Below are 25811 nucleotides of genomic sequence, written 5' to 3' on the forward strand. Positions count from 1 at the left end.
GAAGCCGTGTCAATATGCTATTGGAAACTGTTCAGTTTGCCAACGAGGGAGCCCATCTTGTTCGCTCCATTAAGTATTGAAGTCAGGATGCAGAAATACATCCTGATTCAAATAGTGTCAACACTTTGCCATGTGACCATTGCAACCCCCGGAGCACTGACCTTATTATATGTATACAATAACAGTTAAGGTACCTTCACACTAAACGATAACGCTAGCGATCCGTGACGTTGCTGCGTCCTGGCTAGCGATATCGTTGAGTTTGGCAGGCAGCAGCGATCAGGATCCTGCTGTGATATCGCTGGTCGTTGGTTACAGTAAACTTTATTTGGTTGTCAGATCGCCATGTATCGTTGTGTTTGACAGCAAAAGCAACGATACCAGCGATGTTTTACAATGGTAATCAGGGTAAATATCGGGTTACTAAGTGCAGGGCGGCGCTTAGTAACCTGATATTTACCCTGGTTACCAGTGTTAAATGTAAAAACACCAACAGTACATATACTCACCTTCGCGTCCCCCGGCGTCCGCTTCCTGCACTGACTGAGTGCCGGCCGTAAAGTGAATGCACAGCACAGCGGTGACGTGACCAGCGGGCCGGCACTCAGTCAGTGCAGGGAAGCGGACGCCGGGGGACGCGATTGTGAGTATATGTATTTTTTCTTTTTACAATTTTACACTGGTAACCAGGGTAAACATCGGAAGCGCGGCCCTGCGCTTAGCAACCCGATGTTTACCCTGGTTACCCGGGGACCTCGGCATCGTTGGTCGCTGGAGAGCTGTCACACAGACAGCTCTCCAGCGACCAAATAGCGACGCTGCAGCGATCTGCATCATTGTCTGATTCGCTGCAGCGTTGCTTAAGTGTGAAGGTACCTTTAGTGTTTGTAAACACCTCATACAGCAATGAGAGACACCCAAAAAAAGGCAAAATAAAAATTGTAAAAATACTGTCTGACATTGCATATATGAGGTGTTTGAAGCCCAAAATATGTATAGACGGCGCACGGCGTGAATTGCCGAGAAGTATACTGCAAAATAAGAACAAATATTGTTGTTTTAAAAATAACAATTTTTATTGGGGAAACAGGAAAAAAAAGGGGAAATAAACTTAGGGGGTATCAACCTCAGCTACCATGGGTGAGTGGTAAGTCTCTGGTTGGGAATGGGGAGAGGAAGAGGAGGATGAGGATGAGCCAGAGTCCAGTAGGCTCGACGGCAATTCCAAGCCCTCCTCAGGGTACACTGGCGACGAAACCGCAACCTCTGTAGGGGAGGGAGGAGGCAAAACCAGTCTTGCACTGTTTCTTGAATGGCCCTGGCTGCTCCTGCTGCGGCTAGACCCCTGCCGCAAAGTTGGTGTCTGTATGATTGGAGCAGCCAGAGCCGCAGTGTGTGTCCTCCTTCGCTTCCTCCTCTGTTCTCCCGCGGCAGCTCCCACAGCATGACGGCTACGGGAGGATGAGGGCCTGGCAGGAGCAGGATTCGGCGGCACAATGTTACGGTGCCTGCGGTGGCGTTGCTCCGCACGCGGACCTGGGTGGGGTGGCTGGAGTGGCTCTGCAGCAGGAGTCGGAGTCATGCTAGCCAGCGACGGCACTACGGGCATTGTAGTCGCTGACTGCATGACCCGAGCCTGCTGCAGAGCCCTCACGTAGGCAGTGTTGCAGGCCTGCATCACCGAAATCTGGAGTTCCGGCGTAAGGTGTTCCACCATGCCCTTAGCAATGGCACTAAAAAAATGTTTGGCCGGCCTCGAGAGCTCGGATTCCATATTTTCAAGGCGCCGGTCGATATTGGACAGAGCAGTGTCCATTCTATCGCCCAGCGCCTTGAAACAGTTCTGGAAGACCGTGCTCAAATGCAAAAATTCGGGCATGGTTGGCCTGTCCGAAGCCCGCTGGCGCTGTCGGGAATTCCCGAACGAAGGAGCGCCAGAGGCCTCGGCCAGGGGAACACCTGATGGACCGGCTGCCGGTTCTCCAGATGGTGGTGCAAGCCTGCTGTCGCTGTGGGATGGCTGTGACGGGTCAGATGGCGATTCATGAAGTTCCGCTCCAGATGGGCGAGCACGCTCGAGGGTGCTGCTGTGTGTTCTGTGAAAAGATAAGGGAAAGATTAGTCTTCAATTAATAACCTATCACATACGCCAACTCCTGTAATAAAATTAACATTACATGACACAACAATACATTACAATCCTCTGTCTCTCAGTCTGTGTGGCCTATAATAAATTGCTGATTGTTATCGCCAGCTGACCGTTATGGCTGACGATAACAATCATGGACATACCAACGGCAGAAAATGAATGCTCATTCACGCTGCCAAAGCCTTTTGACCGCACACCACTGTCATCGGCAAAAAATGTTTTTGTTGTAAAAAACTCTTGCTTGACGCTGCCTATGCCGCAAAAATAGTATAAAATTTAAAGTCAAGAGAAAACATTTAAAAAAAAATATATATATATATATATATATATATACACAGTTACTTTGCTGATGTCTGCCATGTTAACGCTGATCGCAGGAACTGCCATGACGTTGGGATCATGTGATCGAGACGTCATCATTATTCCTGCGATCAGAACTACCCTGACTCAGAACGTAACCTGTCATGGACTACAAGGACTCCCGCATAACCAAAAAAATTACTAATGGGCAATATACCATCCCACTAGGGAAAAAGTTACGTGGATGGCCAATATGCTACGCTGACTACATGGATGGCCAATACACTATGTGCCTGGGAAATATACTATGTGGATACGTGGCTAGAATGTGTACTATGTGGCTGCGATATAGTGGCCTGGCAATATACTATGTGGATGCGCAATGTACGTGGCTGGGCAATGTACAATGTGGCTGTGCAATATGGTATGTGGACAAAATACTTACTGTCGGCGGCCAAGGACCGGTCTTAGGAACTGTAATGCCCTGTGGTATTTATAGGGCACAGACTTGGCCGCAGCAGCACCACTCCGAGCTTGCTCCTCCTCATTACGGAGCCCCTTATTGAAACGGTCCTTCATGGATCGCCATCTGGTCCTCAACTTTTTAACTGTGAATGCAAAGAAAAAAAAAGGTTACATATTTAGCATTTAAAAAACAACCGTGTGCGATGCAAAGTTGAAGGCGTTGATCGCATCACACACGGTTGTGTTTATCCTGGCATGATGGGTCATAGCAGCGTATCAGCACGGCGTATCAGAAATACTCACCAAAGTTGCTTTTGTCCGTGCCTGAAGCGCTGTCAAAGCCATCCCACTGCGACTTTGCCACCTCAACCCACAAACGCCTCAATACCACCTGGTCCATGTGCCGGGGGTCACGGCTGTCCCACAACGGGCCACGCTCCTGGATGCTGGTTATCAGGAGGTCCACATCAATACTGTCACCGTGGTCCCGTTGTGAAACCTAGAATAATTAGAAAACATTAAGGTGAAACATTTGAAAATATGAACAACCACCAGCACCTGTCATGATATGTACCTTTGCCCTGTCCTGTCTTTGAATAATATGCCATTTGATGTATGTATATCTCTGGTTTCTACACCTGTATTTATGTATGTTCTTGTGCAGGGAGTTCAACTTTGTTACCTTCCCCCAATACTTGCAGCCCTTAACCCCTTAAGCCCCGAGGGTGGTTTGCACGTTAATGACCGGGCCAATTTTTACAATTCTGACCACTGTCCCTTTATGAGGTAATAACTCTGGAACGCTTCAACGGATCTTGGCGATTCTGACATTGTTTTCTCGTGACATATTGTACTTCATGATAGTGGTAAAATTTCTTTGATATTACCTGCGTTTATTTGCAAAAAAAATGGAAATTTGGCGAAAATTTTGAAAATTTTGCAATTTTCCAACTTTGAATTTTTATGCCCTTAAATCACAGAGATATGTCACACAAAATACTTAATAAGTAACATTTCCCACATGTCTACTTTACATCAGCACAATTTTGGAAACAAATTTTTTTTTTGTTAGGGAGTTATAAGGGTTAAAAGTTGACCAGCAATTTCTCATTTTTACAACAAAATTTACAAAACCATTTTTTTTAGGGACCACCTCACATTTGAAGTCACATTTAGGGGTCTATATAGCAAAAAATACCCAAAAGTGACACCATTCTAAAAACTGCACCCCTCAAGCTGATCAAAACCACATCCAAGAAGTTTATTAACCCTTCTGGTGCTTCATGAGAGCTAAAGCAATGTTGAAGGAAAAAATGAAAATTTAACTTTTTAGTCATGAAAACGATCTTTTAGCAACATTTTTTTTATTTTCCCAAAGGTAACAGGAGAAATTGGACTGCAAAAGTTGTTGTCCAATTTGTCCTGAGTACGCTGATACCCCATATGTGGGGGGGTACCACTGTTTGGGCTCATGGCAGGGCTCAGAAGGGAAGGAGCGCCATTTGACTTCTTCAAGCTAAAATTAGCTGGAATTGAGATCGGACGCCATGTCGCGTTTGGTGAGCCCCTGATGTGCCTAAACAGTGGAAACCCCCCACAAGTGACCCCATTTTGGAAACTAGACCCCCTAAGGAACTTATCTAGATGTGTGGTGAGCACTTTTATCCCCCAAGTGCTTCACAGAAGTTTATACCGCCCGTACGTGAAAATAAAAAAACGTATTTTTTCCACAAACATGATGGTTTAGTCCCCAATTTTTAATTTTCACAAGGGTAACTGAAGAAATTGGACCACAAAAGTTGTAGTCCAATTTGTCCTGAGTACGCCAATACCCCATATGTGGGGCGGAACCACTGTTTGGGCGCATGGCAGGGCTCAGAAGGGAAGGAGCGCCATAAGACTTTTTCAAGCTAAAATTAGCTGGAATTGAGATTGGACGCCATGTCGCGTTTGGTGAGCCCCTGATGTGCCTAAACAGTGGAAACCCCCCCACAAGTGACCCCATTTTGGAAACTAGACCCCCTAAGGAACTTATCTAGATGTGTGGTGAGCACTTTTATCCCCCAAGTGCTTCACAGAAGTTTATACCGCCCGTACGTGAAAATAAAAAAACGTATTTTTTCCACAAACATGATGGTTTAGTCCCCAATTTTTAATTTTCACAAGGGTAACTGAAGAAATTGGACCACAAAAGTTGTAGTCCAATTTGTCCTGAGTACGCCAATACCCCATATGTGGGGCGGAACCACTGTTTGGGCGCATGGCAGGGCTCAGAAGGGAAGGAGCGCCATAAGACTTTTTCAAGCTAAAATTAGCTGGAATTGAGATTGGACGCCATGTCGCGTTTGGTGAGCCCCTGATGTGCCTAAACAGTGGAAACCCCCCACAAGTGACCCCATTTTGGAAACTAGACCCCCTAAGGAACTTATCTAGATGTGTGGTGAGCACTTTTATCCCCCAAGTGCTTCACAGACGTTTATACCGCCCGTACGTGAAAATAAAAAAACGTATTTTTTCCACAAACATGATGGTTTAGTCCCCAATTTTTAATTTTCACAAGGGTAACTGAAGAAATTGGACCACAAAAGTTGTAGTCCAATTTGTCCTGAGTACGCCAATACCCCATATGTGGGGCGGAACCACTGTTTGGGCGCATGGCAGGGCTCAGAAGGGAAGGAGCGCCATAAGACTTTTTCAAGCTAAAATTAGCTGGAATTGAGATTGGACGCCATGTCGCGTTTGGTGAGCCCCTGATGTGCCTAAACAGTGGAAACCCCCCACAAGTGACCCCATTTTGGAAACTAGACCCCCTAAGGAACTTATCTAGATGTGTGGTGAGCACTTTTATCCCCCAAGTGCTTCACAGAAGTTTATACCGCCCGTGCGGGAAAATAAAAAATCCTATTTTTTGCCCACAAAAATGATCTTTTAGTCCCCAATTTTTTAATTTCCCAAGGGTAACAGGAGAAATTGGACCACAAAAGTTGTTGTCCAATTTGCCCTGAGTACGCTGGTACCCCACATGTGGGAGAAAACTACTGTTTGGGCACACGTCAGGGCTCGGAAGGGAAGTAGTGACGTTTTGGAACGCAGGCTTTGATGGAATCTTCTGCAGCCGTCACGTTCCATTTGACGAGCCCCTGATGTGCCTAAAAAGTGGAAATCCCCCACAAGTGACCCCAATTTGGAAACTAGACCTCCTAAGGAACTTGTCTAGATGTGTGGTGAGAACTTTGAACCCCCAAGTGTTTCACTAAAGTTTATACCGCCCGTGCGGGAAAATAAAAAATCCTATTTTTTGCCCACAAAAATGATCTTTTAGTCCCCAATTTTTTAATTTCCCAAGGGTAACAGGAGAAATTGGACCACAAAAGTTGTTCTCCAATTTGCCCTGAGTACGCTGGTACCCCACATGTGGGAAAAAACTGTTTGGGCACACGTTGGGGCTCGAAAGGGAAGTACTGACGTTTTTGAATGCAGACTTTGATGGAATCGTCTGCGGGCGTCATGTTCCGTTTGCAGAGCCCCTGATGTGCCTAAACAGGAAAAAAACCCACAAGTGACAACATTTTGGAAAGTAGACCCCCAGAGAACTTACCTAGATGTGCCAACTTTGGAATTATTCTATTTCCTGTAAAGTAAATTAGTGTAGTGCATGGAGGTGTGGTACAATTTAAAGCAATCCTTCATACACAGGCCAGGTTTGTCGGGGCAGGTGTCGCATTGATAGATGGTGTCACTTCGAATTCCTCTTTTGTAGCACACTCGGCACCTTTTTTGCGGCTTACCTTTTTTTTCAGTTGGCGGGACCACCCCAGGAAAATGCTGGCCTGGTACGACACGTGCACCTTCAGTTCCAGAAGTACTGGAGCCCGCTCCTTCCCTCGTGCCAAACATCAGGGCCTTAACCACTACCTCCTGTAAATGAAGGTACGACGTATCGGTGTTGCGTGCACATCGTGACAGCAGGAAAGCGTTGAGCATTGCCATTTGTACGATGTGCACGGACAGCTTTTTGTACCACACCCTGGCCTTTCTCAAAGCACTGTATGGTTGGAGGAGTTGATCGGAGAGATCAACGCCCCCCATGTTTTTGTTGTACCCCAGTACACAGTCCGGTTTGCAGACCTGTGCAGAGGTACCCCGTACAGTGCTGAGGGCGCTGCCATCACCGTGTATGGTGGTCAACAGAAGGACATCCCTTTTGTCCTTGTACTTGACAACCAGCAGGTGGTCGCTACATTGGGCTTTGCTCTCGCCTTTTCTGAGAATCTGCCCAAGTAGCGTCTTCGGGAGGCCTCTCTGATTTTTGCGGACAGTACCGCAAGCTGCGGTACCTCGCGCAAAGAGAGATTTGTAGAGTGGGATGCTGGAATAAAAGTTATCGGTATAGAGGTGATAACCTTTATCCAGCAGTGGGTGCACCAAATCCCACACAATTTTCCCACTCATTCCAAGGATAGAAGGACACTCAGGCGGTTCAATCCTGCTGTCCTTCCCTTCGTAGACTCTAAAGCTGTGGGTGTACCCTGAGGTACTCTCACACAGCTTGTAGAGTTTGATTCCGTACCTGGCCCTCTTGCTGGGCAGGTATTGACGGAATCTAAGCCGCCCCTTAAAATGAATTAAGGACTCATCCACGCAGATGTCCCTTTGAGGCACGTACACTTCTGCAAACTTTTTGTTGAAGTGTTCGATGACCGGCCGAACTTTGAACAGACGGTCAAAGTTGGGGTCATCACGTGCGGGACACCGTGCATTATCGTTGTAATGCAGGAACTTATGGATGGCCTCAAAGCGCGTCCGGGTCATGACCATTCAGAATACTGGAGTGTTATATAAAATATCCACACTCCAATATTGCCGAAGTTCAGGCTTCTTCAGGATCCCCATGTGGAGGACCAGGCCCCAAAACTGCATCATTTCAACTGCGTCTACAGGAGACCAGTTAGAATATGATGAACCCGAGTTTTGGTCCAAAAATTGCCGAGCATACAGATTAGTTTGCTCCACCATGAGGTTGACGAAAGCCTCAGAGAAAAAGACTTTGAAAAAGTCTAGTTCTGTGAGGCCGGTGGTGTCAAACTTGATTCCTGATTCTGCCACAAAATCAGGAATCAGTGGCTCGTAATTTTCAGGTGGCGAGGTCCATATGGGGTCCGCAGTGGGGTGCGCTGGTTCGTCTTCAGCAATGGTGGGCGCTTCATCTTCATCTTCATCAACGATGGGCCTAGCCTCATCTTCTGTCCTGCGGCGTCTGCGTGGCGGTTCCGCAGGGCCGGAGGAGGAAGATGAGGAGTGGGAAGAGGATGAGGAAGAATCAGAAAAATAAAGAAAAGTGGGATCCTCTCCCTCGCTATCAGTGTCGGAGGCAAGGAAAGAATATGCCTCCTCCGCTGAATAGCGCTGTTGGGACGAACGAGATGAGCGGGACATTTTTTTTGTAAGTGTGGTGCTTGGGTGCACTTTATTGGTAACTGTGTAAGTGTGGGGGGATAGTGTTTGGTGCAAACTACTCTGAAAAGAAAAAGCTAAAGGAAAAAAAAAATACCTGTGAAAGAAAAGTATAAAACAGCAGGCCCTAGCTCTGATAAGTGAACCGCGTCACTTATCAAAGTTTGGCGGCTGCTGGGTGTGTGAACGGGGATGTGAAAAAAAAAAAACGCAGGCACGAGAGCTCTGATAAATGAACCGCGTCACTTATCAAAGTTCAGTGGCTGCTGGGTGTGTGAACGGGGATGTGAAAAAAAAAAACGCAGGCACGAGAGCTCTGATAAATGAACCACGTCACTTATCAAAGTTCAGCGGCTGCTGGGTGCGTGCACAGGGATGTGAGAAAAAAAGAAAAAAAAAGCACGGGTTAGACGCGGCGGGGTGAGCGCACGGAGATGTGGGGGAAAAAAAAAAGGAAAGCACGGGTTAGATGCGGCGGGGTGAGCGCACGGAGATGTGGGGAAAAAAAAAAAAAAAAGAAAAAGGAAAGCACGGGTTAGACGCGGCGGGGTGAGCGCACGGAGATGTGGGGAAAAAAAAAAGGAAAGCACGGGTTAGATGCGGCGGGGTGAGCGCACGGAGATGTGGGGAAAAAAAAAAAAAAAAAAAGGAAAGCACGGGTTAGACGCAGCGGGGTGAGCGCCCGGAGATGTGATGAAAAAAAAAGAAAAGGAAGGCAAGGGTCAGATGCGGAGGCTGGGTGAGCGCACGGGGATGTGTAAAAAAAAAAGAAAAAGAAAACGGCAGGCACGAGAGCTTTTGATAAGTGAACCGCGTCACTTATCAAAGTTCGGCGGCTGCTGGGTGTGCGCACAGGTGTGGTGAAAAAAAAAAAGGAAAACGGCAGGCACAAGCTCTGATAAGTGAACTGCGTCACTTATCAAAGTTTGGCGGCTGCGGGATGGGTGTACGGAATTGGGCAAAGGGGGCTGCTGAAAAAAAAGCGAGCACGAGTGTTGATCAGTGAACTGCGTCACCAATCAACGCTCGGCGGCTGCTAAAAGTGCGCACGGCGGCGACGCAAAGAGGGACGGAGGGGGTAAAAAAGAGGGGGGAAGGGGGGGAAGGGGGGGATGGGGGGGTGGATGGAGGGGGGGATGGATGGAGGGGGGGATGGGGGGGTGAAGTGAGACCGGGTAGGGGCTGTTAGCACTTACCTTTTGTAGTCTCTCTTCTTTCTTTGGTTTTCTTTCTTCTTTCTTTCGCTTTTTTTGTATTGCAGGGGATTGTGGTGTTACAGGCTTCTGTAGCACCACAAGGCCCAGCAAGACAGGATCTGGCTGTGTGACCGCTCAGCAGGAGTCCCTCAGCTAGAGTGAGGACCCCTGCAGAGCGGTCACACAGGTCACCTGCAGGTGACAGACAGGTCACAGAGCGGTCACACCGCTGCTGTGAGCTGTCATTGGTGGGATCGAATGATAACATCGATCCCACCAATCCCTGCAGAGCTTGGTGACCATGGCAACTGCCTTGGATCTCTCCTATCCTAGGCAGGTCACTGCCAGGTCACCAGCAGGGCACACAGCGGTCACAACGTGACCGCCGCTGTGCCCTGTGATTGGCGCGATCGTCGATCGCATCGATCGCGCCAATCAGCACCTGCAGGCCCTGCTGGGCCTGCACTAATCACTGGCCTGTGATCGGTGCCATTGCAGCACCGATCCAGGCCGCTACACCGGGGGACAGCAGGGAGCAGGGCGTACGGTACAGAAGGGCACAGCGGCGGTATTACCGCCGCTGTGCCCTGTGATTGGCGCGATCGTCGATCGCATTGATCGCGCCAATCAGCTCCTGCAGGCCCTGCTGGGCCTGCACTAGGCTCTGGCCTACGATCGGTGCTATTGCAGCACCGAGCCAGGCCAGTACAGCAGGGCACAGCGGCGGTAATACCGCCGCTGTGCCTTGCGATTGGCGCGATCGATACGATCGGCGATCGCGCCAATCCGGGGGGGTTGTGCCGGTGCCTGGCGTTGCCAGGCACCGGCCCTAGGATCGAGTACATCGGTACTCGATCCTAGCCTGCGACCTCATTGTTTCAGCCGCTCCGATTGGCTGAAACAATGAGGAACGCTGTGATTGGCTGTTCAGAATTGAATAGCCAATCACAGCGATCCAGAGGCCTGGGGGGCGGAGCCAGGCCCGGGGATGTCGGCGCCATCTTCATCCAGGTAAGATGGCACCGGCAATTTAATGCGATCACCGCGACTTAAGTCGCGATGTCGCATTAAACAGTATGACGTACTATACCGTCGGTGGGAATTAAGGCCCACCGCACCTCGACGGTATAGTACGTCAGATGGGATTAAGGGGTTAAAAGCTATAATGTAATTAAGATTTGTCAACATCCCTAGTGAAAGCAGGATGCTAGTCAAATGTACTGTTCCTCACAGCAGGATGCTAGTCAAGAAAAGAAATTAAAAAAAAAATAAAAAATACTCACTCGCCGGCTTGACGCAACACCTTGGCCCCCAGCTCTCTGCTCCCGCTGATTGCCTTCCCCCTCACTTGAAGAAGCCTGTAAAAATTGTAGACAAAAATTATTGCCAAGGCTACAAATGACAGCGAATAGTAAGCAACTGGACATAATTACTCACCGCACTCCCCTGCGCCGATTGGCTAGATGCTAATGTTGGCATTCTTGCAAGTTTGTTCTGCAATGAGAAAATGATCAAAAAATCAAATCCAAAGCTAACACTGCCACATACACTAAAATAGCCCCCCCCCCAAAAAAAAAAAAAACAACCACAATGGACTGTTGACTGATAGGACAATGCAAACTCAACAAGCGACACCACAACGCCATACATTGCAAGAGAATACAATAGCAGATACAACACAATGCAGAGTATGAAAAAGTTTCATCCAGAATAGACCCAAACAAAATTAAGCAAAAATAGACACCTATGTCCAAATTTTAAAAAATAAAACTTACAAAAAAAACACCTTTATTTATACAGAAAAAAAAAAGGCCCAATGAAATAGTAAACTAATGAACGCCATACTTTACAATTACAACAAGACATGATCCAAAACAACACCATCTGGTGACATATAACCACAGAAATACATCAGAAAAAGGTGATAAATACCATTCTAGATAATAAGCAAAAAACATTACGGGACAACAGCTGTTACAATATACAGCAACCCAAAAGATAAACCATAGTCAAATAGAAAAAAAAACCCATGAAAATTAAAAAAAAAGGGCCCCACCAAAAAAAAACCAAAACATCCATACTACACACTTGGCAATGCAAACAGTCAAGGAAGGAGATATATGCCATACGGAAAACGACGTAAAACCATCAGATAAAAAAAAAAAAATACAATTGAAAATAGAATGGCATATAGCCGCACGGAACAATACAATACAAATGAAACATCATAAATGTAGCCCCCCCACCAGCAAGAAAAGACACTCAAGGAAAGAAAAAAAAATGCCAACAGCATACTTTACAATAAAACACAGCAAGACATGATCCAAGAAAACGCCATACGGTTACCCCCAACAATAGAAACCAGAAAAAGACATGCACCAGAAATTTAACAAGAAAAAAACAGCAAAAAAAAAGACATTGAACAACCGCATGACACCAGAACAACCCAAAATCCATTAAAACCAATCCAAAACCAAGCAAGGCCGAAGACAAGAAACGCCATCATATAACGCCAGAAGTACATCAGAACCAGATTAAAAAACACAATTTTTCAATAACAACCCACAGTGCCATAACCGTACAATAGCACAGACCAAACATTGCACAAATTTAAATCAAAATCAAGAAATAAAACACAGAATAAAAATGCAAAGAGAAATTATATACTTACAGGTTTTGAAAGCAGATTCTCCTCTCAGTCTTTTCTCTCTGGAATAGCCTTGTGAAAGACAATGCCAAACCCCTTTTTTTTATATATATAGTGTTTTTTTAGTGTCTAGACAAAGTCTAGACAATGTTTTGCATTTTTTAATTGAAAACGCATGCGTCGTACAACGCACCACGACGCAAGTACTTGCGTCGTCTGCGTTGTCAATACAATTCAATGGGGAATAAGGCGCATCGACGACGCAAACACGACGCATGCGTTTTTTAAAAGGTCGGCGCCGCCCGAAAAATGCAACATGTTGCGTTTGCCGCGCCCTGAGAGGTGCGCCCAAACGCATGCGGCGTACAACGCAACACAACGCATGACAACGCATGTACATGCGGCCCCAATGTTAAAGATAGGGCCGCACGACGCATGCGTTGTCTTGCGGCGACGACGCTGCGGCGCAGACCGCAAATGTGAACGTAGCCTTAGGCTAGTTTCACACTAGCGTTAACTGCAATACGTCGCAAATGCGTCGTTTTTGCGAAACGCCGCATCCAGCAAAAGTTTTTGCTGGATACGTTGTTTCGTCATAGAGTAACATTAGCGACGCATTTGCGACGCATTTGCGACGCATTTCCAAACGGTGAATGCGTTTGGCGGCGTTTGGGCGTATGGTAGCGGTCCGTCGGGAGAAAAAAACGTTACATGTAACGTTTTTTGCTCCCGACGGTCCGCTTTTTCCGACCGCGCATGCGCAGTCGGAACTCCGCCCCCACCTCCCCGCACTTCCCCGCACATCACAATGGGGCAGCGGATGCGTGGGAAATATGCATCCGCTGCCCCCGTTGTGCGGCGGAGAACACACTAGCGTCGGGAACGTCGGCCCGACGCGCAGCGACGGGTTGTTCCCGACGCTAGTGTGAAAGTAGCCTTAGTGATCGTTCTGTCCCATCATTATTCCTCAGCTGGTGGAAAGAGGCCGGGAAACAAGCGTTGAACAACTTCAGTATTGTCGATCAAACTCATTTAGCGGCCTGAACTCAGCGCACGTAAATACAACAGAAAGGCTTTTGTGTGATGTGCGATATGTTAGCATTTGGTGCCCCATTTTAAACTTTACCTAGGGCCCCACTTTGCCTAAAGCCGGCCCTGCCTACAAGTGTACAAAGATATTATACAGTCACCATGTGACAAGTGGGCCTGTGTAACTTCAAATGCCAGGGCTGAATTTTAGTCCCAGTCCGGCCCTGCAGGGGAGCCTATAATCTGATTAGGAATTCTCCTCTGGGAATTTAAATATGCAAATTGCCTCTTCTGAGAAAAAGAGGACTTAACTCTATAGCGCCACCTGTTGGAAGTAGCGATCCTACAAGTCACAATCAACCCTCTAACAAGTCGTGCAATATGACTTAGGATAAAAGCCAAATCAGTATCTCAATTCGCAGACACGGTGTTTCGGGCTGTTGGCCCTCGTCAGTGCGAAGCATGAGAACTGATTTGGCTAGGTGAGAGGCTCTGGACTGGGGTCTAAGGGGTATCGTTTCTCTTTATGGAGAGTGACATACCATCTCTGGCTTGTCAAGGTAAGGAGGCTTAATTGCCGTACAATGCTCCTCTGGGAATTTAAATATGCAAATTGCCTCTTCTGAGAAAAAGAGGACTTAACTCTATTGCACGACTTGTTAGAGGGTTGATTGTGACTTGTAGGATCGCTACTTCCAACAGGTGGCGCTATAGAGTTAAGTCCTCTTTTTCTCAGAAGAGGCAATTTGCATATTTAAATTCCCAGAGGAGCATTGTACGGCAAATAAGCCTCCTTATCTTGACAAGCCAGAGATGGTATGTCACTCTCCATAAGGAGAAACGATACCCCTTAGACCATAGTTTTTGTCAGCAGACAACAGTTGCCTAGAACAATATGTACACGGATGCCATTTATCAGGAGCTGCACCCTGCGTCAATAGAGCCACCTCTCCCACTTCAGACATGTCAACTTTCTACAATAAATGGTTGAATGACTTCAGGCTGTATAAGAATCTGCGCAAATGCATAACACTTTTTCAAGGTATCAAATTCCACACTGGCCGGACTGGGCCATTTGGAAAAGTCCATCCCTTTCCTGGTCATATCCGTCAGAGGTTTAGCCACTACCGAAAAGTTTTTGATGAACTTAGGGTAGTAGTTGGCGAAGCCCAAAAACCTTTGTAACTCTTTTAAGTCTTCAGGACGATCCCAATTAAGTACCACCCAGATTTTCGCCGGATCCATGCAAAAACCGGTGCATGATAAGTAATAACGCAGAAAAGGATCTCCTGAACCGAGAACATACATTTGTCTAGTTTCATAAATAATTTATTGTCTCTGAGTATCTGTAAGACCTGCTTGACATGTACCTGATGTGACTTGAGGTCAGGTAAATAAATTAATATGTCATCAAGATAGATCACAACAAGTCTACCTCCCAAGTGAATTGAAAATGTAATTGTCAAAGTATTGAAAGACAGTGGGAGCACTAATAAACCCAAATGACATCAGAAGGTTTTCATACTGTCTCTCAGGTGTATTGACGGCTGTCTTCCACTCATCCCCCTCATTAATTCAAATTACATTATTCATGCCCCTGGAATCCAGCTTAGAAAGCCATTTTTCTACTGCAATCTGGTTAAAGAGGCTCAGGATGAAAGGGAGAGGATATTGATCCCTGACCATGATCCAATTAAGTTCGCAGAAATCTAGGCAGCTGCGTAACCCCCCATCTTTTTTCTTAACAAAGAAGAAACCCTCAGCAATGGGAGATGAGGATCCTTTGTCAGACTTTCAGCAGTATATTCCTTCGTGACCTGCCTCTCTCAACCAGAGACATTATATAGCCTGTTCTTTGTCAGTTTAGCCCCAGGAATAAGACTTACGGCGTAATCAAAAGGATCATCGGGAGGAAGTTCTTGGCACCCCTGTTCCGAAAACACATCCCCAAGGTCAGATAGGTACTCAGGCTAAGATTGGGTCCCCACTCTAGCTAGCCAGGTGTCCAAGCAGTGTTCTTAACAAAACTCGCTGCACTTTACCACGTCCCCAGTCTGTCAGTCTACCACGGGGATGTGCAGCGTAAGCCAAGATGGCCTAATAATCACAGAAGAGGGCAAGCCCTCTAGCACATAACACTCAATGAATTCTGAGTGCATGGCCCCTACCTGTAGTTTTTTTCCCCCACATGACCTGAGTAAAATGGCCCTGTCTCAAGGGTGCAAAGTTAATGGTGATTGTGTATAGGTCTGGACCTGGTTTGTGGTTTGAGACCCTGGACGAACCTAGCATTGAGCAAATTAAACTCCACCCCACTGTCCAGAAAGGCTGAAATAACCACCTTATCTTTTCCCAGGTGGATCTTAGCCGGTAAAAAAATTGTGACCTACCCATGGAGGAAATATGTACACTCAGGTTGCCAACCTCCCTGCAACACGGACTCCTTAGTTTTTTCGGTGTGGTAAGGAAGGACAAGCACCCACAGAATGACCCTTTCCAGCACAGAAAAAACACACTCCCCCTTTACGCCGAACTATAGTTGGATAAATAAAACAATTCACTCCACCCAACTGCATGGGTTCTTCAGTTGACCCAGACCACGGTTTCCTTGACCCCAGGCACCCGGCAAACTGGAGTGCCTCTTTATGTCTCTGGCCAAGATGGCAGTCCACACGGATAGCCAGAGACATGGCCACCTCAAGGGAAACCGGAACCTCATACAATGCAAAAGCATCCCTTACTCTTACAGATAGTCATTAACAGAACAGGCTACAGAGCGCATGGTCATTCCACTTAGTATCTGTGGACCACTTACGAAACTCTGCGAAATACTCCTCCGTGAACCGGTCTACCTGCTGAAGCTGACATAGCGTTGGCTCGGCCAGGGAAATGCGGTCAGGGTCATCGTATATATGACCCAGTGCCTGTAAAATTTTATCATCCGAAGCAACTAAGAGGGAAAATGTCCAGGCTTGGGGGTCTCCCTGAAGGAGATATATTACAATCCCCACCTGTTGCTTCTCAGTTCCTTAGGAGTGAGGATGTAAAGTGAAGTAAAGTTTAAAAGCCTCCCTAAATACAACAAACTTGTCTCCCCCCCCCCCCTTCCCCCAGAGAACCAGTCAGGCAAAGTGATCTTGGGCTCCTCTAGGTGTTGCCTGGGAGTCATGGTCCCTAAACCAGACTTGTTTGGGTGCTGCAAGTATAGGAATGGAAAACCAAATAGGAGAGAATAAGGATTTGCACACAGACAGATCACCACGCAACAGTCTTTTAGAACAACCCTCCAAACGCCTTCTACTACCAAACCTCCAACTTCAGACCCAGGCTGTACAAAACTACCACTTGCACTCTCTGCCTGCCAGAGGCAAGTATAAATAGTGGAGGGGAGTGGCCAACACTGAACAGCTGAGAAAATCAAAGCAGGAAACTTCCAGGAGCTCTCAACTGAATAGCTTAACCCCTACAGTGATAGCAGACACCTTCACTGTTTAAAATGAATGTGAGGTGCTTTTAAGTGCAATGCAGGAGTATGAGATATCAGACAACATGGTCTTCTGGACCCTCTCTGTCACAGTAAACCCGTGACAGTTATTTTGTAAGTGTATTTGTATGATTGTAATTATCTTTTATCCCTATCTGCTTTCCCCTATCGGTCTTGTTAGTGTTTGCCTATACACTTTGGCCTCACGCCTCTTTGAGTGGGGTAGGAAACAGAAAACGGTAAGATAGGAGCATAGGAGGTACAATACCCCACCATCAGGGAACAGGGATAGTCTAGGGCGCCCCTAGTTTGGGGGTGATCTGGTATGTGCCCACAGTCCCTTGTCACTATGTGACATATGAGTTCAAGATCAGATAAATCAAAATTCTAAATCGCTAAAGCATCGCCCTCTGTGTGTAGATAAATAAATTAGTGCGTAGCTGACAGTTTCCAGAAGAGCAAACTTTTAATATGTACTTCCTCATTAACAAAATGGGTGCTATATCAATGGTGAAGATAATTGTCCCGGTGGCAGACTGGGCATCTCTAGCATCATCTGGTACAATGGAAATGCAATATTTCCATGCCATATCATCAGAAATCTGATATCAACGGTATCCTTGGATACATCTGTAATTGGGAGATACCATTACTTCTGTGGGTTAAATTTGCCAGAATTTTCAGCCTTGGGAAACCACAGAAATATAATATTAAGTGTTTTTACCAGTTTTCTGTGCATTTGTGATGACACGCCATTTCTTCTTAATATTTGCCAGATGTAAATTTAGTAGGCCCAGAATCATAAACTGTTGTCTGAAGTATTGACTCTTGTGGGTTGAATTGATATTTGTAAATGGATGAACTGTTATTTACCTCTTATATCAACTTCCAGTTTATTGTACTGCTATCTTTGTAAGCTCTGAAAAAAACACCATGTGCATTTGAAACTCTTGTGCTACGTTGTCTTCCAACTAGCATGTCCATGTTTTTAGACTTTCCACAATAAATCTTGCAAATTTGCCTGAAGCTGGATCAATGTTCTTTTGTCTACATTGTACTTTATCTATTCCACTATTCTAGTGCTTCCAACCACCTAGGGCGTGGCTGAGCTGGCTTCTTGTTTATATTCACTGAACAATGATGTTTGCTGATATGTTGATTACACATTGTACAAGGCCATGCAGTTTGTTGACTTGCAAAAATTGAAGAATTAACTATAAATAATCAAACAATGCAAGTTAACCTCATCACATCTTTCTCTTGAGCTGTGAATGATGGCTTGAAGGACAATTGTGGACTATATAACATAGTAACATAGTTTTTAAGGTTGAAGGAAGACTTTAAGTCAATCTAGTCCAACCCATAGCCTAACATGTTGATCCAGAGGAAGGCAAAAAAAAAAATCCTTGCGGCAAACACTAAGCTCCACATTGGGGAAAAATACTCCTTCCCGACTCCGCATACTGCAATCAGACTAGTTTCCTGACTCAACGCCCTATCACGGAATCTAGTATATATAACCTGTAATATTATACTTTTCAAGAAAGGTTTCTAGGCCCTTCTTAAATTTTAGTAGTGAATCACTCATTACAACATCATACAGCAGAGAGTTCCATAGTCTCACTGCTTTTACAGTAAAGAATCCACATCTGTTATTATGCTTAAACCTTCTTTCCTCCAGACGTAGAGGATTCCCCCTTGTCCCCCTCTCAGGTCTAAGAGTAAAAAGATCATTAGAAAGGTCTTTGTACCGTCCCCTCATATACATCATAATAAGATCACCCCTTAGTCTTCGTTTTTCAAAACTAAATAACCCCAAGTGTAATAACCTGTCTTGGTATTGTAGATCCCCCCAGTACTCTAATAAGCTCAGTCGCTCTTCTCTGCACCCGCTCTAGTTCAGCTATGTCTTTCTTATACACCGGAGACCAGAACTGTACACAGTATTCTAAGTGTGGTTGAACTAGTGACTTGTATAGAGGTAAAATTATGTTCTCCTCATGAGCATCTATGCCTCTTTTAATGCATCCCATTATTTTATTTGCCTTTGCACAGCTGCTTGGCACTGGCCACTAAATGTGAGTTTGTCATCCACCCATACATCCAGGTCTTTTTCAGTGGCAGTTTTGCCCAGAGTTTTACAATTAAGGGCATAGTTATACATCTTATTCCTTCTACCCAAGTGCATGACCTTACATTTATCCCCATTAAAGCTCATTTGCCATTTATCAGCCCAAGCTTCTAGTTTACATAAATCATCCTGTAATATAAAATTGTCCTCCCCTGTATTGATTACCCTGCAGAGTTTAGTGTCAAATATTGAAATTCTACTCTGTATGCCCCCTACAAGGTCATTAATAAGTATGTTAAAAAGAAGCGGGCCCAATACTGACCCCTGTGGTACCCCACTGCTAACCGCGACCCAGTCCGAGTGTGTTCCATTAATAACCACCCTTTGTTTCCTATCCCTGAGCCAGCTCTCAATCCACTTACACATATTTTCCCCTATCCCCATTATTCTTATTTTATGTATCAACCTTTTGTGTGGCACCGTATCAAAAGCTTTTGAAAAGTCCATATACACTACGTCCACTGGGCTCCCTTGGTCCAGACCGGAACTTACCTCTTCACAGAAGCTGATCAAATTAGTCTGACAAGAATGGTCCCTAGTAAACCCATGTTGATACAGATACTCCAGCATAGCATCTCTTAGAATGCCCTCCAGGATTTTACCCACAGTAGAGGTTAAGTTTACTGGCCTATAATTTCCGAGTTCAGTTTTTGTCCCTTTTGAATATTGGCACCACATTTGCTATGCACCAGTCTTGCCGTACAGGCCCTGTTATTATGGAGTCTTTAAAGATTAAAAATAATGGTCTATCAATGACTGTACTTAATTCCTGCAGTACTCGGGCGTGTATCCCATCTGGGCCCGGAGATTTGTCAATTTTAGTGATTTTTAGACGCCGCCGTACCTCCTGCTGGGTTGAGCAGGTGACACTTAATGGGGAATTTTTGTTATCACTGATCATATTGTGTGCCATGGGATTTTCTTGTGTAAATACTGATGAAAAAAAGTCATTTAGCATATTGGCTTTTTTCTCATTCTCATCCACCATTTCACCCAGACTATTTTTAAGGGGGCCAACACGATAATTTTTTAGTTTCTTACTATTTATGTAGTTAAAGAATATTTTGGGATTATTTTTACTCTCTCTGGCAATGAGTCTCTCTGTCTCAATCTTTGCTGTCTTGATTTGTTTTTTACAGAATTTAATTTTCTGTATTTATTTAATGCCTCATCACTACATACTTGCTTTATTTCTCTAAATGCTTTCTTTTTTCACTTATTGCGCCCCTTACATCTCTATTTAGCCATAGTGGTTTCCTTATATTTCTAGTATGTTTAGCCTTTTTATTTTTGTACTGTTTTTTTCCATGTATGTAAATCTTATCTTTTCATGTATTTGTTTTTTTTAAGTACTGTACTTTATTTTATTCGGTCTCCCATGACAGCACCACGAGAGGGGATCCACCCTTCAGGGACAGGAAACCTACAGACATAGAAGGGCGGTAACACTCTCCCCCATCAGTTGGTTTCCTGTCCTTGACAGGGGAACCTCTTCAGGCATATCTGTGAAGAAGGTGGAAGACTGAAGATTTGCCCAGGCTCGGCAGGTCGACTCAGGCCGCGGGGGTTCCCCTGCCTTGGCCTGTCCGTTGTGCTGGAAGCGCCACATGGCAGGGGGACTGCAGGTGTAGGTGTCGGCAGAAGAAGCAGCCTACGGGAGGGAGAGATTGCTGAGTTTTTTCTGCTGAGTTTTTTCTTGTTTAAGGGTTTTTTTCTACTGAAGATTTTTGGTTTGTTTTTGTTTTTCTTTTCTCTGCTTGTTTTTTGTTTTCATCTGCATTTCTTCCACAAACAGGTGATAACATTCGCCAGGTGGGAGAGAGTAATTAGACACATGGTGGAACAGTATGTGATATACAATACTGACCAAAAGTTTGGACACATCTTCTCATTTAAAGATTTTTCTGTATTTTCGTGACTATGAACATTGTACATTCACACTGAAGGCATCAAAACTATGAATTAACACATGTGGAATTATATACTTAACAAAAAAGTGTGAAATAACTGAAATTATGTCTTAAATTCTAGGTTCTTCAAAGTAGCCACCTTTGCTTTGATGACTGCTTTGCAGACTCTTGGTATTCTCTTGATGAGCTCCAAGAGGTAGTCACTGGAAATGGTTTTCACTTCACAGGTGTGCCCTGTCAGGTTTATTAAGTGGGATTTCCTGCCTTATAAATGGGGTTGGGACCATCAGTTGTGTTGTGCAGAAGTCTGGTGGATACACAGCTAATAGTCCTACTGAATAGACTTAGAATTTGTATTATGGCAAGAAAAAAGCAGCTAAGTAAAGAAAAATGAGTGGCCATCATTACTTTAAGAAATAAAGGTCAGTCAGTCCGAAAAATTGGGAAAACTTTGAAAGTGTCCCCAAGTGCAGTTGCAAAAACCGTCAAGCACTACGAAGAAACTGGCTCACATGAGGACTGCCCCAGGAAAGGAAGAACAAGAGTCACCTCTGCTTCTGAGGATAAGTATATCCGAGTCACCAGCCTCAGAAATCGCAGGTTAACAGCAGCTCAGATTAGAGACCAGGTCAATGCCACACAGTTCTAGCAGCAGACACATCTCTACAACAACTGTTAAGAGGAGACTTTGTGCAGCTGGCCTTCATTGTAAAATAGCTGCTAGGAAACCACTGCTAAGGACAGGAAACAAGCAGAAGAGACTTGATTGGGCTAAAGAACTCAAGGAATGACCATTAGACCAGTGGAAATCTGTGCTTTGGTCTGATGAGTCCAAATTTGAGATCTTTGGTTCCAACCACCGTGTCTTTGTGCGACGCAGAAAAGGTAAATGGATGGACTCTACATGCCCGGTTCCCACCGTGAAGCATGGAGGAGGAGGTGTGATGATGTGGGGGTGCTTTGCTGGTGACACTGTTGGGAATTTATTCAAAATTGAAGGCATACTGAACCAGCATGGCTACCACAGCATCTTGCAGCGGCATCCTATTCCATCCGGTTTGCGTTTAGTTGTACCATCATTTATTTTTCAAATGGACAATGACCTCAAACACATCTCCAGGCTATGTAAGGGCTATTTGATCAAGAAGGAGAGTGATGGGGTGCTAAGCCAGATGACCTGGCCTCCAAAGTCACCAGACCTGAACCCAATCGAGATGGTTTGGGGTGAGCTGACCGCAGAGTGAAGGCAAAAGGGCCAGCAAGTGCTAAGTATCTCTGGAAACTCCAAGATTGTTGGAAGACCATTTCCGGTGACTACTTCTTGAAGCTCATCAAGAGAATGCCAAGAGTGTGCAAAGTAGTCATCAAAGCAAAAGGTGGCTACTTTGAAGAACCTAGAATATAAGACATAATTTCAGTTGTTTCACACTTTTTTAAGTACATAATTCCACATGTGTTAATTCATAGTTTTGATGCCTTCAGTGTGAATGTACAATTTTGATAGTCATGAAAATACAGAAAAACCTTTAAATGAGGTGTATCCAAACTTTTGGTCTGTACTGTATAAGGGTATTTTTAGTATTCAATGGTATGCAAGGACTAAGAACTGTTGTTCGAAACGCATCTGCCCACAATGTATTCCCACATGTGGGTTGAAAAATATTTAGAATTCAGAGTCCTCAGTGGTTGATACCTTTTAATACAATATTGCCTTGCGCAGGCGTGTACTCCGGAGGACAGAGAATGAACTTCAATCCAATATTGCGGCCACCATGCAGCCAGCGGGTAAGGAAAGGGTAAATCAAACACCCGAAAACCCCGCCCATATGACCCAAAACTGGTCCCGCCAAATTCAGGTGACAGGTTCCCTTTAAGGCTTCCAGGAAGGCTTCATTGCCTTTTGAGGACATAGGAAGTTTAAAGGACCCATTGGACAGAAAGGCAGATGTTTTTCTGAAGGGCACGTGCAAAACATCGGCAGGTCCCTTAGACCAGCAGTGGCGGCTACCTGCACTGCTAGGTCGTTAATAATCTGGTGGGACCAATTGGAGGGACAGCTTAAGGAGAAAGCTTTGAGAGACAGTATCCTGTCTTCCCTTCCCATGATTCAGGGGGCGGCGGCCTTTCTCTCGGATGCCTCAGCAGACTCAGGCTAGCAGGAAGAACTGCCGCCTTTTCCAATGCTGCACGCAGAGGCCTATGGCTAAAATGCCGGCGGGGGGATATTCAGGCCAGGTCTAAGTTATTCAGTATCCCTTGTGAAGGAGGACATCTGTTTGGGCCAGTATTGGATGAACCCTTGGAGAAGGCAGGGGACAGCAAGAAAAGGTTCCCTAGCCTAGCGGGTCCTTCATACAGGTGTGACTCCGGTAGAAGGTGGTCCGGTCGTAGGAGATCATCTAGGGGTAAAGCTAGATGGGACAGAGAGAAGAAAGGTATTATTATAGTGCTTTGGAACAAAGCACTATACTGTTATTCCACCGTGGTAAACTTCTTCTTATTCTTATTATTCAGTCCGCACGTAATGCGGCCCGAACCGCTTCACTCACAGACTCCAGTGAGGTGTCATTTCGAAGCCAGCGTCCCCAAGAGGTGTGCTAAGTATTTTTCGTGTCGATCGGATTTGTAGTTTTTGCGCAATTTGCGTTTGAAAAAAGTGTTTCAATGCATTTCAATACGGAAATTTTCCCATACGTTTATAATGGGCCTGATTTCTGAGGCAATTTCTAAAAATAACTGCCAACTGCCACCTGGCTGATTGGCTCATTGATATGCGCAGTCAGACTCAGTTACTATGCCAACGCCTACGAACTCTACCATGACAGTTTTGCCAGATAATATCAACTCTTAAAGTGACCCACCCACCAATCGGATCCCGAGGTGCGCAGCCCACCAAATTGGACCCCGAGTGGCCTCGCCCAACAAATCGGACCCAGAGTGGCCTCGCCCACCAAATCGGACCCGGAGTGGCGCCGCCCGCCAAATCGGACCCGGAGTGACTCCGCCCGCCAAATCAGACCCGGAGTGACTCCGCCCGCCAAATCGGACCCGGAGTGGCGCCGCCCGCCAAATCGGACCCGGAGTGGCGCCGCCCGCCAAATCGGACCCAGAGTGGCCCGCCCACCAAATCGGACCCGGAGTGGCGCCGCCCGCCAAATCGGACCCAGAGTAACTCCGCCCGCCAAATCGGACCCGGAGTGGCGCCGCCCGCCAAATCGGACCCGGAATGACGCCGCCCACCAAATCGGACCCGGGGTGGCGCCGCCCACCAAATCGGACCCGGAGTGGCACCGCCCGCCAAATCGGACCCGGAGTGGCGCCGCCCGCCAAATCGGACCCGGAGTGGCGCCGCCCGCCAAATCGCACTTGGAGTGGCGCCGCCCGCCAAATCGGACCCGGAGTGGCGCCGCCCGCCAAATCGGACCCGGAGTGGCGCCGCCCGCCAAATCGGACCCGGAGTGGCGCCGCCCGCCAAATCGGACCCGGAGTGGCGCCGCCCGCCAAATCGGACCCGGAGTGGCGCCGCCCGCCAAATCGGACCCGGAGTGGCGCCACCCGCCAAATCGGACCCGGAGTGGCGCCGCCCGACAAATCGGACCCGGAGTGGCGCCGCCCGCCAAATCGGACCCGGGGTGGCGCCGCCCGCCAAATCGGACCCGGGGTGGCGCCGCCCGCCAAATCGGACCCGGGGTGGCGCCGCCCGCCAAATCGGACCCGGGGTGGCGCCGCCCGCCAAATCGGACCCGGGGTGGCGCCGCCCGCCAAATCGGACCCGGAGTGGCGCCGCCCGCCAAATCGGACCCGGAGTGGCGCCGCCCGCCAAATCGGACCCGGAGTGGCGCCGCCCGCCAAATCGGACCCGGAGTGGCGCCACCCGCCAAATCGGACCCGGAGTGGCGCCGCCTGCCAAATCGGACCCGGAGTGGCGCCGCCCGCCAAATCGGACCCAGAGTGGCCCCACCCACCAAATCGGTTCCAGAGTGGCCCCACCCACCAAATCGGACCCAGAGTGGCCCCACCCACCAAATCGGTTCCAGAGTGGCCCCACCCACCAAATCAGCACCTGAGTAATGCAAACACCTCAGAATATCTCAAAACCTGAGGTAAAATACTGAGTGATGCGAACACTTCAGAATATCTCACGCCCTGAGTTGTCTACTTGTCCATAGGATTTTTGAGAATCGTGAAGTAAACCTCTGGGAGAGGTGAGCACCTCATAACTGGTTATGTTATGTTATGTACAGTAGATCTTTGGATGAGGCAAATGCCTCAGAGTGGGCCATATTGTGAGGTAACGCTCTGGGAGAGGAAAACGCCTCAGAGCTGCTAGTACCGTGAGGTAATTGTCTAGTTATTATAGTGCTTTGAAAAGCACTATCTTGTAATCTGAACGCTGCTAATTTATTATAGTGCTTTGAAAAAAACACTATTTTGATAATTCCTTGCTCTCAGTTCTACTGTATCTAATTGAGGGGGAAAAGCCTATTGTGTATGTTTTGGCTTTCTAATAGTTATGGATTCGAGCTGAAGGCACATCTTCAAACAGAAAACTTAAATTACACAAAAAATTGATAATATGCTTATTTTTTTGTCAATCAGCTGTGTGGTCAGCTGAAGTTGATTGCTGTGATGCAACCTAGGATTTTTACTTTCACTTTACCTCAGCCTGTGTGAGAGAGCACTTCAACATCTATTCAATTGTCATATTACACTGAACAGGTTAGAAAAATTATATGTAATTAATATATTAGGGATCATACATTTACTTATTGGCTCTTGTTATTGTCTGGTGCATTTTTTTTAACATTTGTTGGTAACTTATGGGACAGACACATTTTGGAGTCGCCAGTTGTTTTATGACAGGATTTTTCCATTACTCTGTTATTTGGTAGGATTGTTCTGAGAGGATTTTTCTATTTTGCTATATTCCCACTACTGTTATAGGTTTCCTATCACAGAAAAAGCTGAACGGGAGCATTTTTACCTTCAACTTTGCTACAGCCTGTGTAACCGAACACATCATCATCAATTCAATTAGCATATTAC

The 25811-nt window shown here is 46.3% G+C and overlaps 2 protein-coding genes across 2 annotated transcripts in view; one reads left to right on the top strand and one right to left on the bottom strand.

Moving 5' to 3' along the window:
* LOC143767042 (uncharacterized) overlaps window positions 1-3314 on the bottom strand; it is a 36998-nt gene extending 33684 nt beyond the window's left edge. Inside the window, exons 1-3 of the mRNA XM_077255064.1 lie at window positions 3218-3314; window positions 2895-3057; window positions 1504-2096 (exon numbers count right to left, since the gene is read on the bottom strand). Coding sequence (XP_077111179.1) covers window positions 1504-2096; window positions 2895-3057; window positions 3218-3314 — 853 coding nt within the window. The remainder of the gene's footprint in view (window positions 1-1503; window positions 2097-2894; window positions 3058-3217) is intronic.
* Window positions 1-25811, top strand: part of LOC143766162 (uncharacterized) — a 103107-nt gene that overhangs the window by 32607 nt on the left and 44689 nt on the right. The window lies entirely within an intron of this gene.

The sequence above is a fragment of the Ranitomeya variabilis genome, chromosome 4 (assembly GCF_051348905.1).
Source record: "Ranitomeya variabilis isolate aRanVar5 chromosome 4, aRanVar5.hap1, whole genome shotgun sequence".
Lineage (NCBI taxonomy): Eukaryota > Metazoa > Chordata > Amphibia > Anura > Dendrobatidae > Ranitomeya > Ranitomeya variabilis.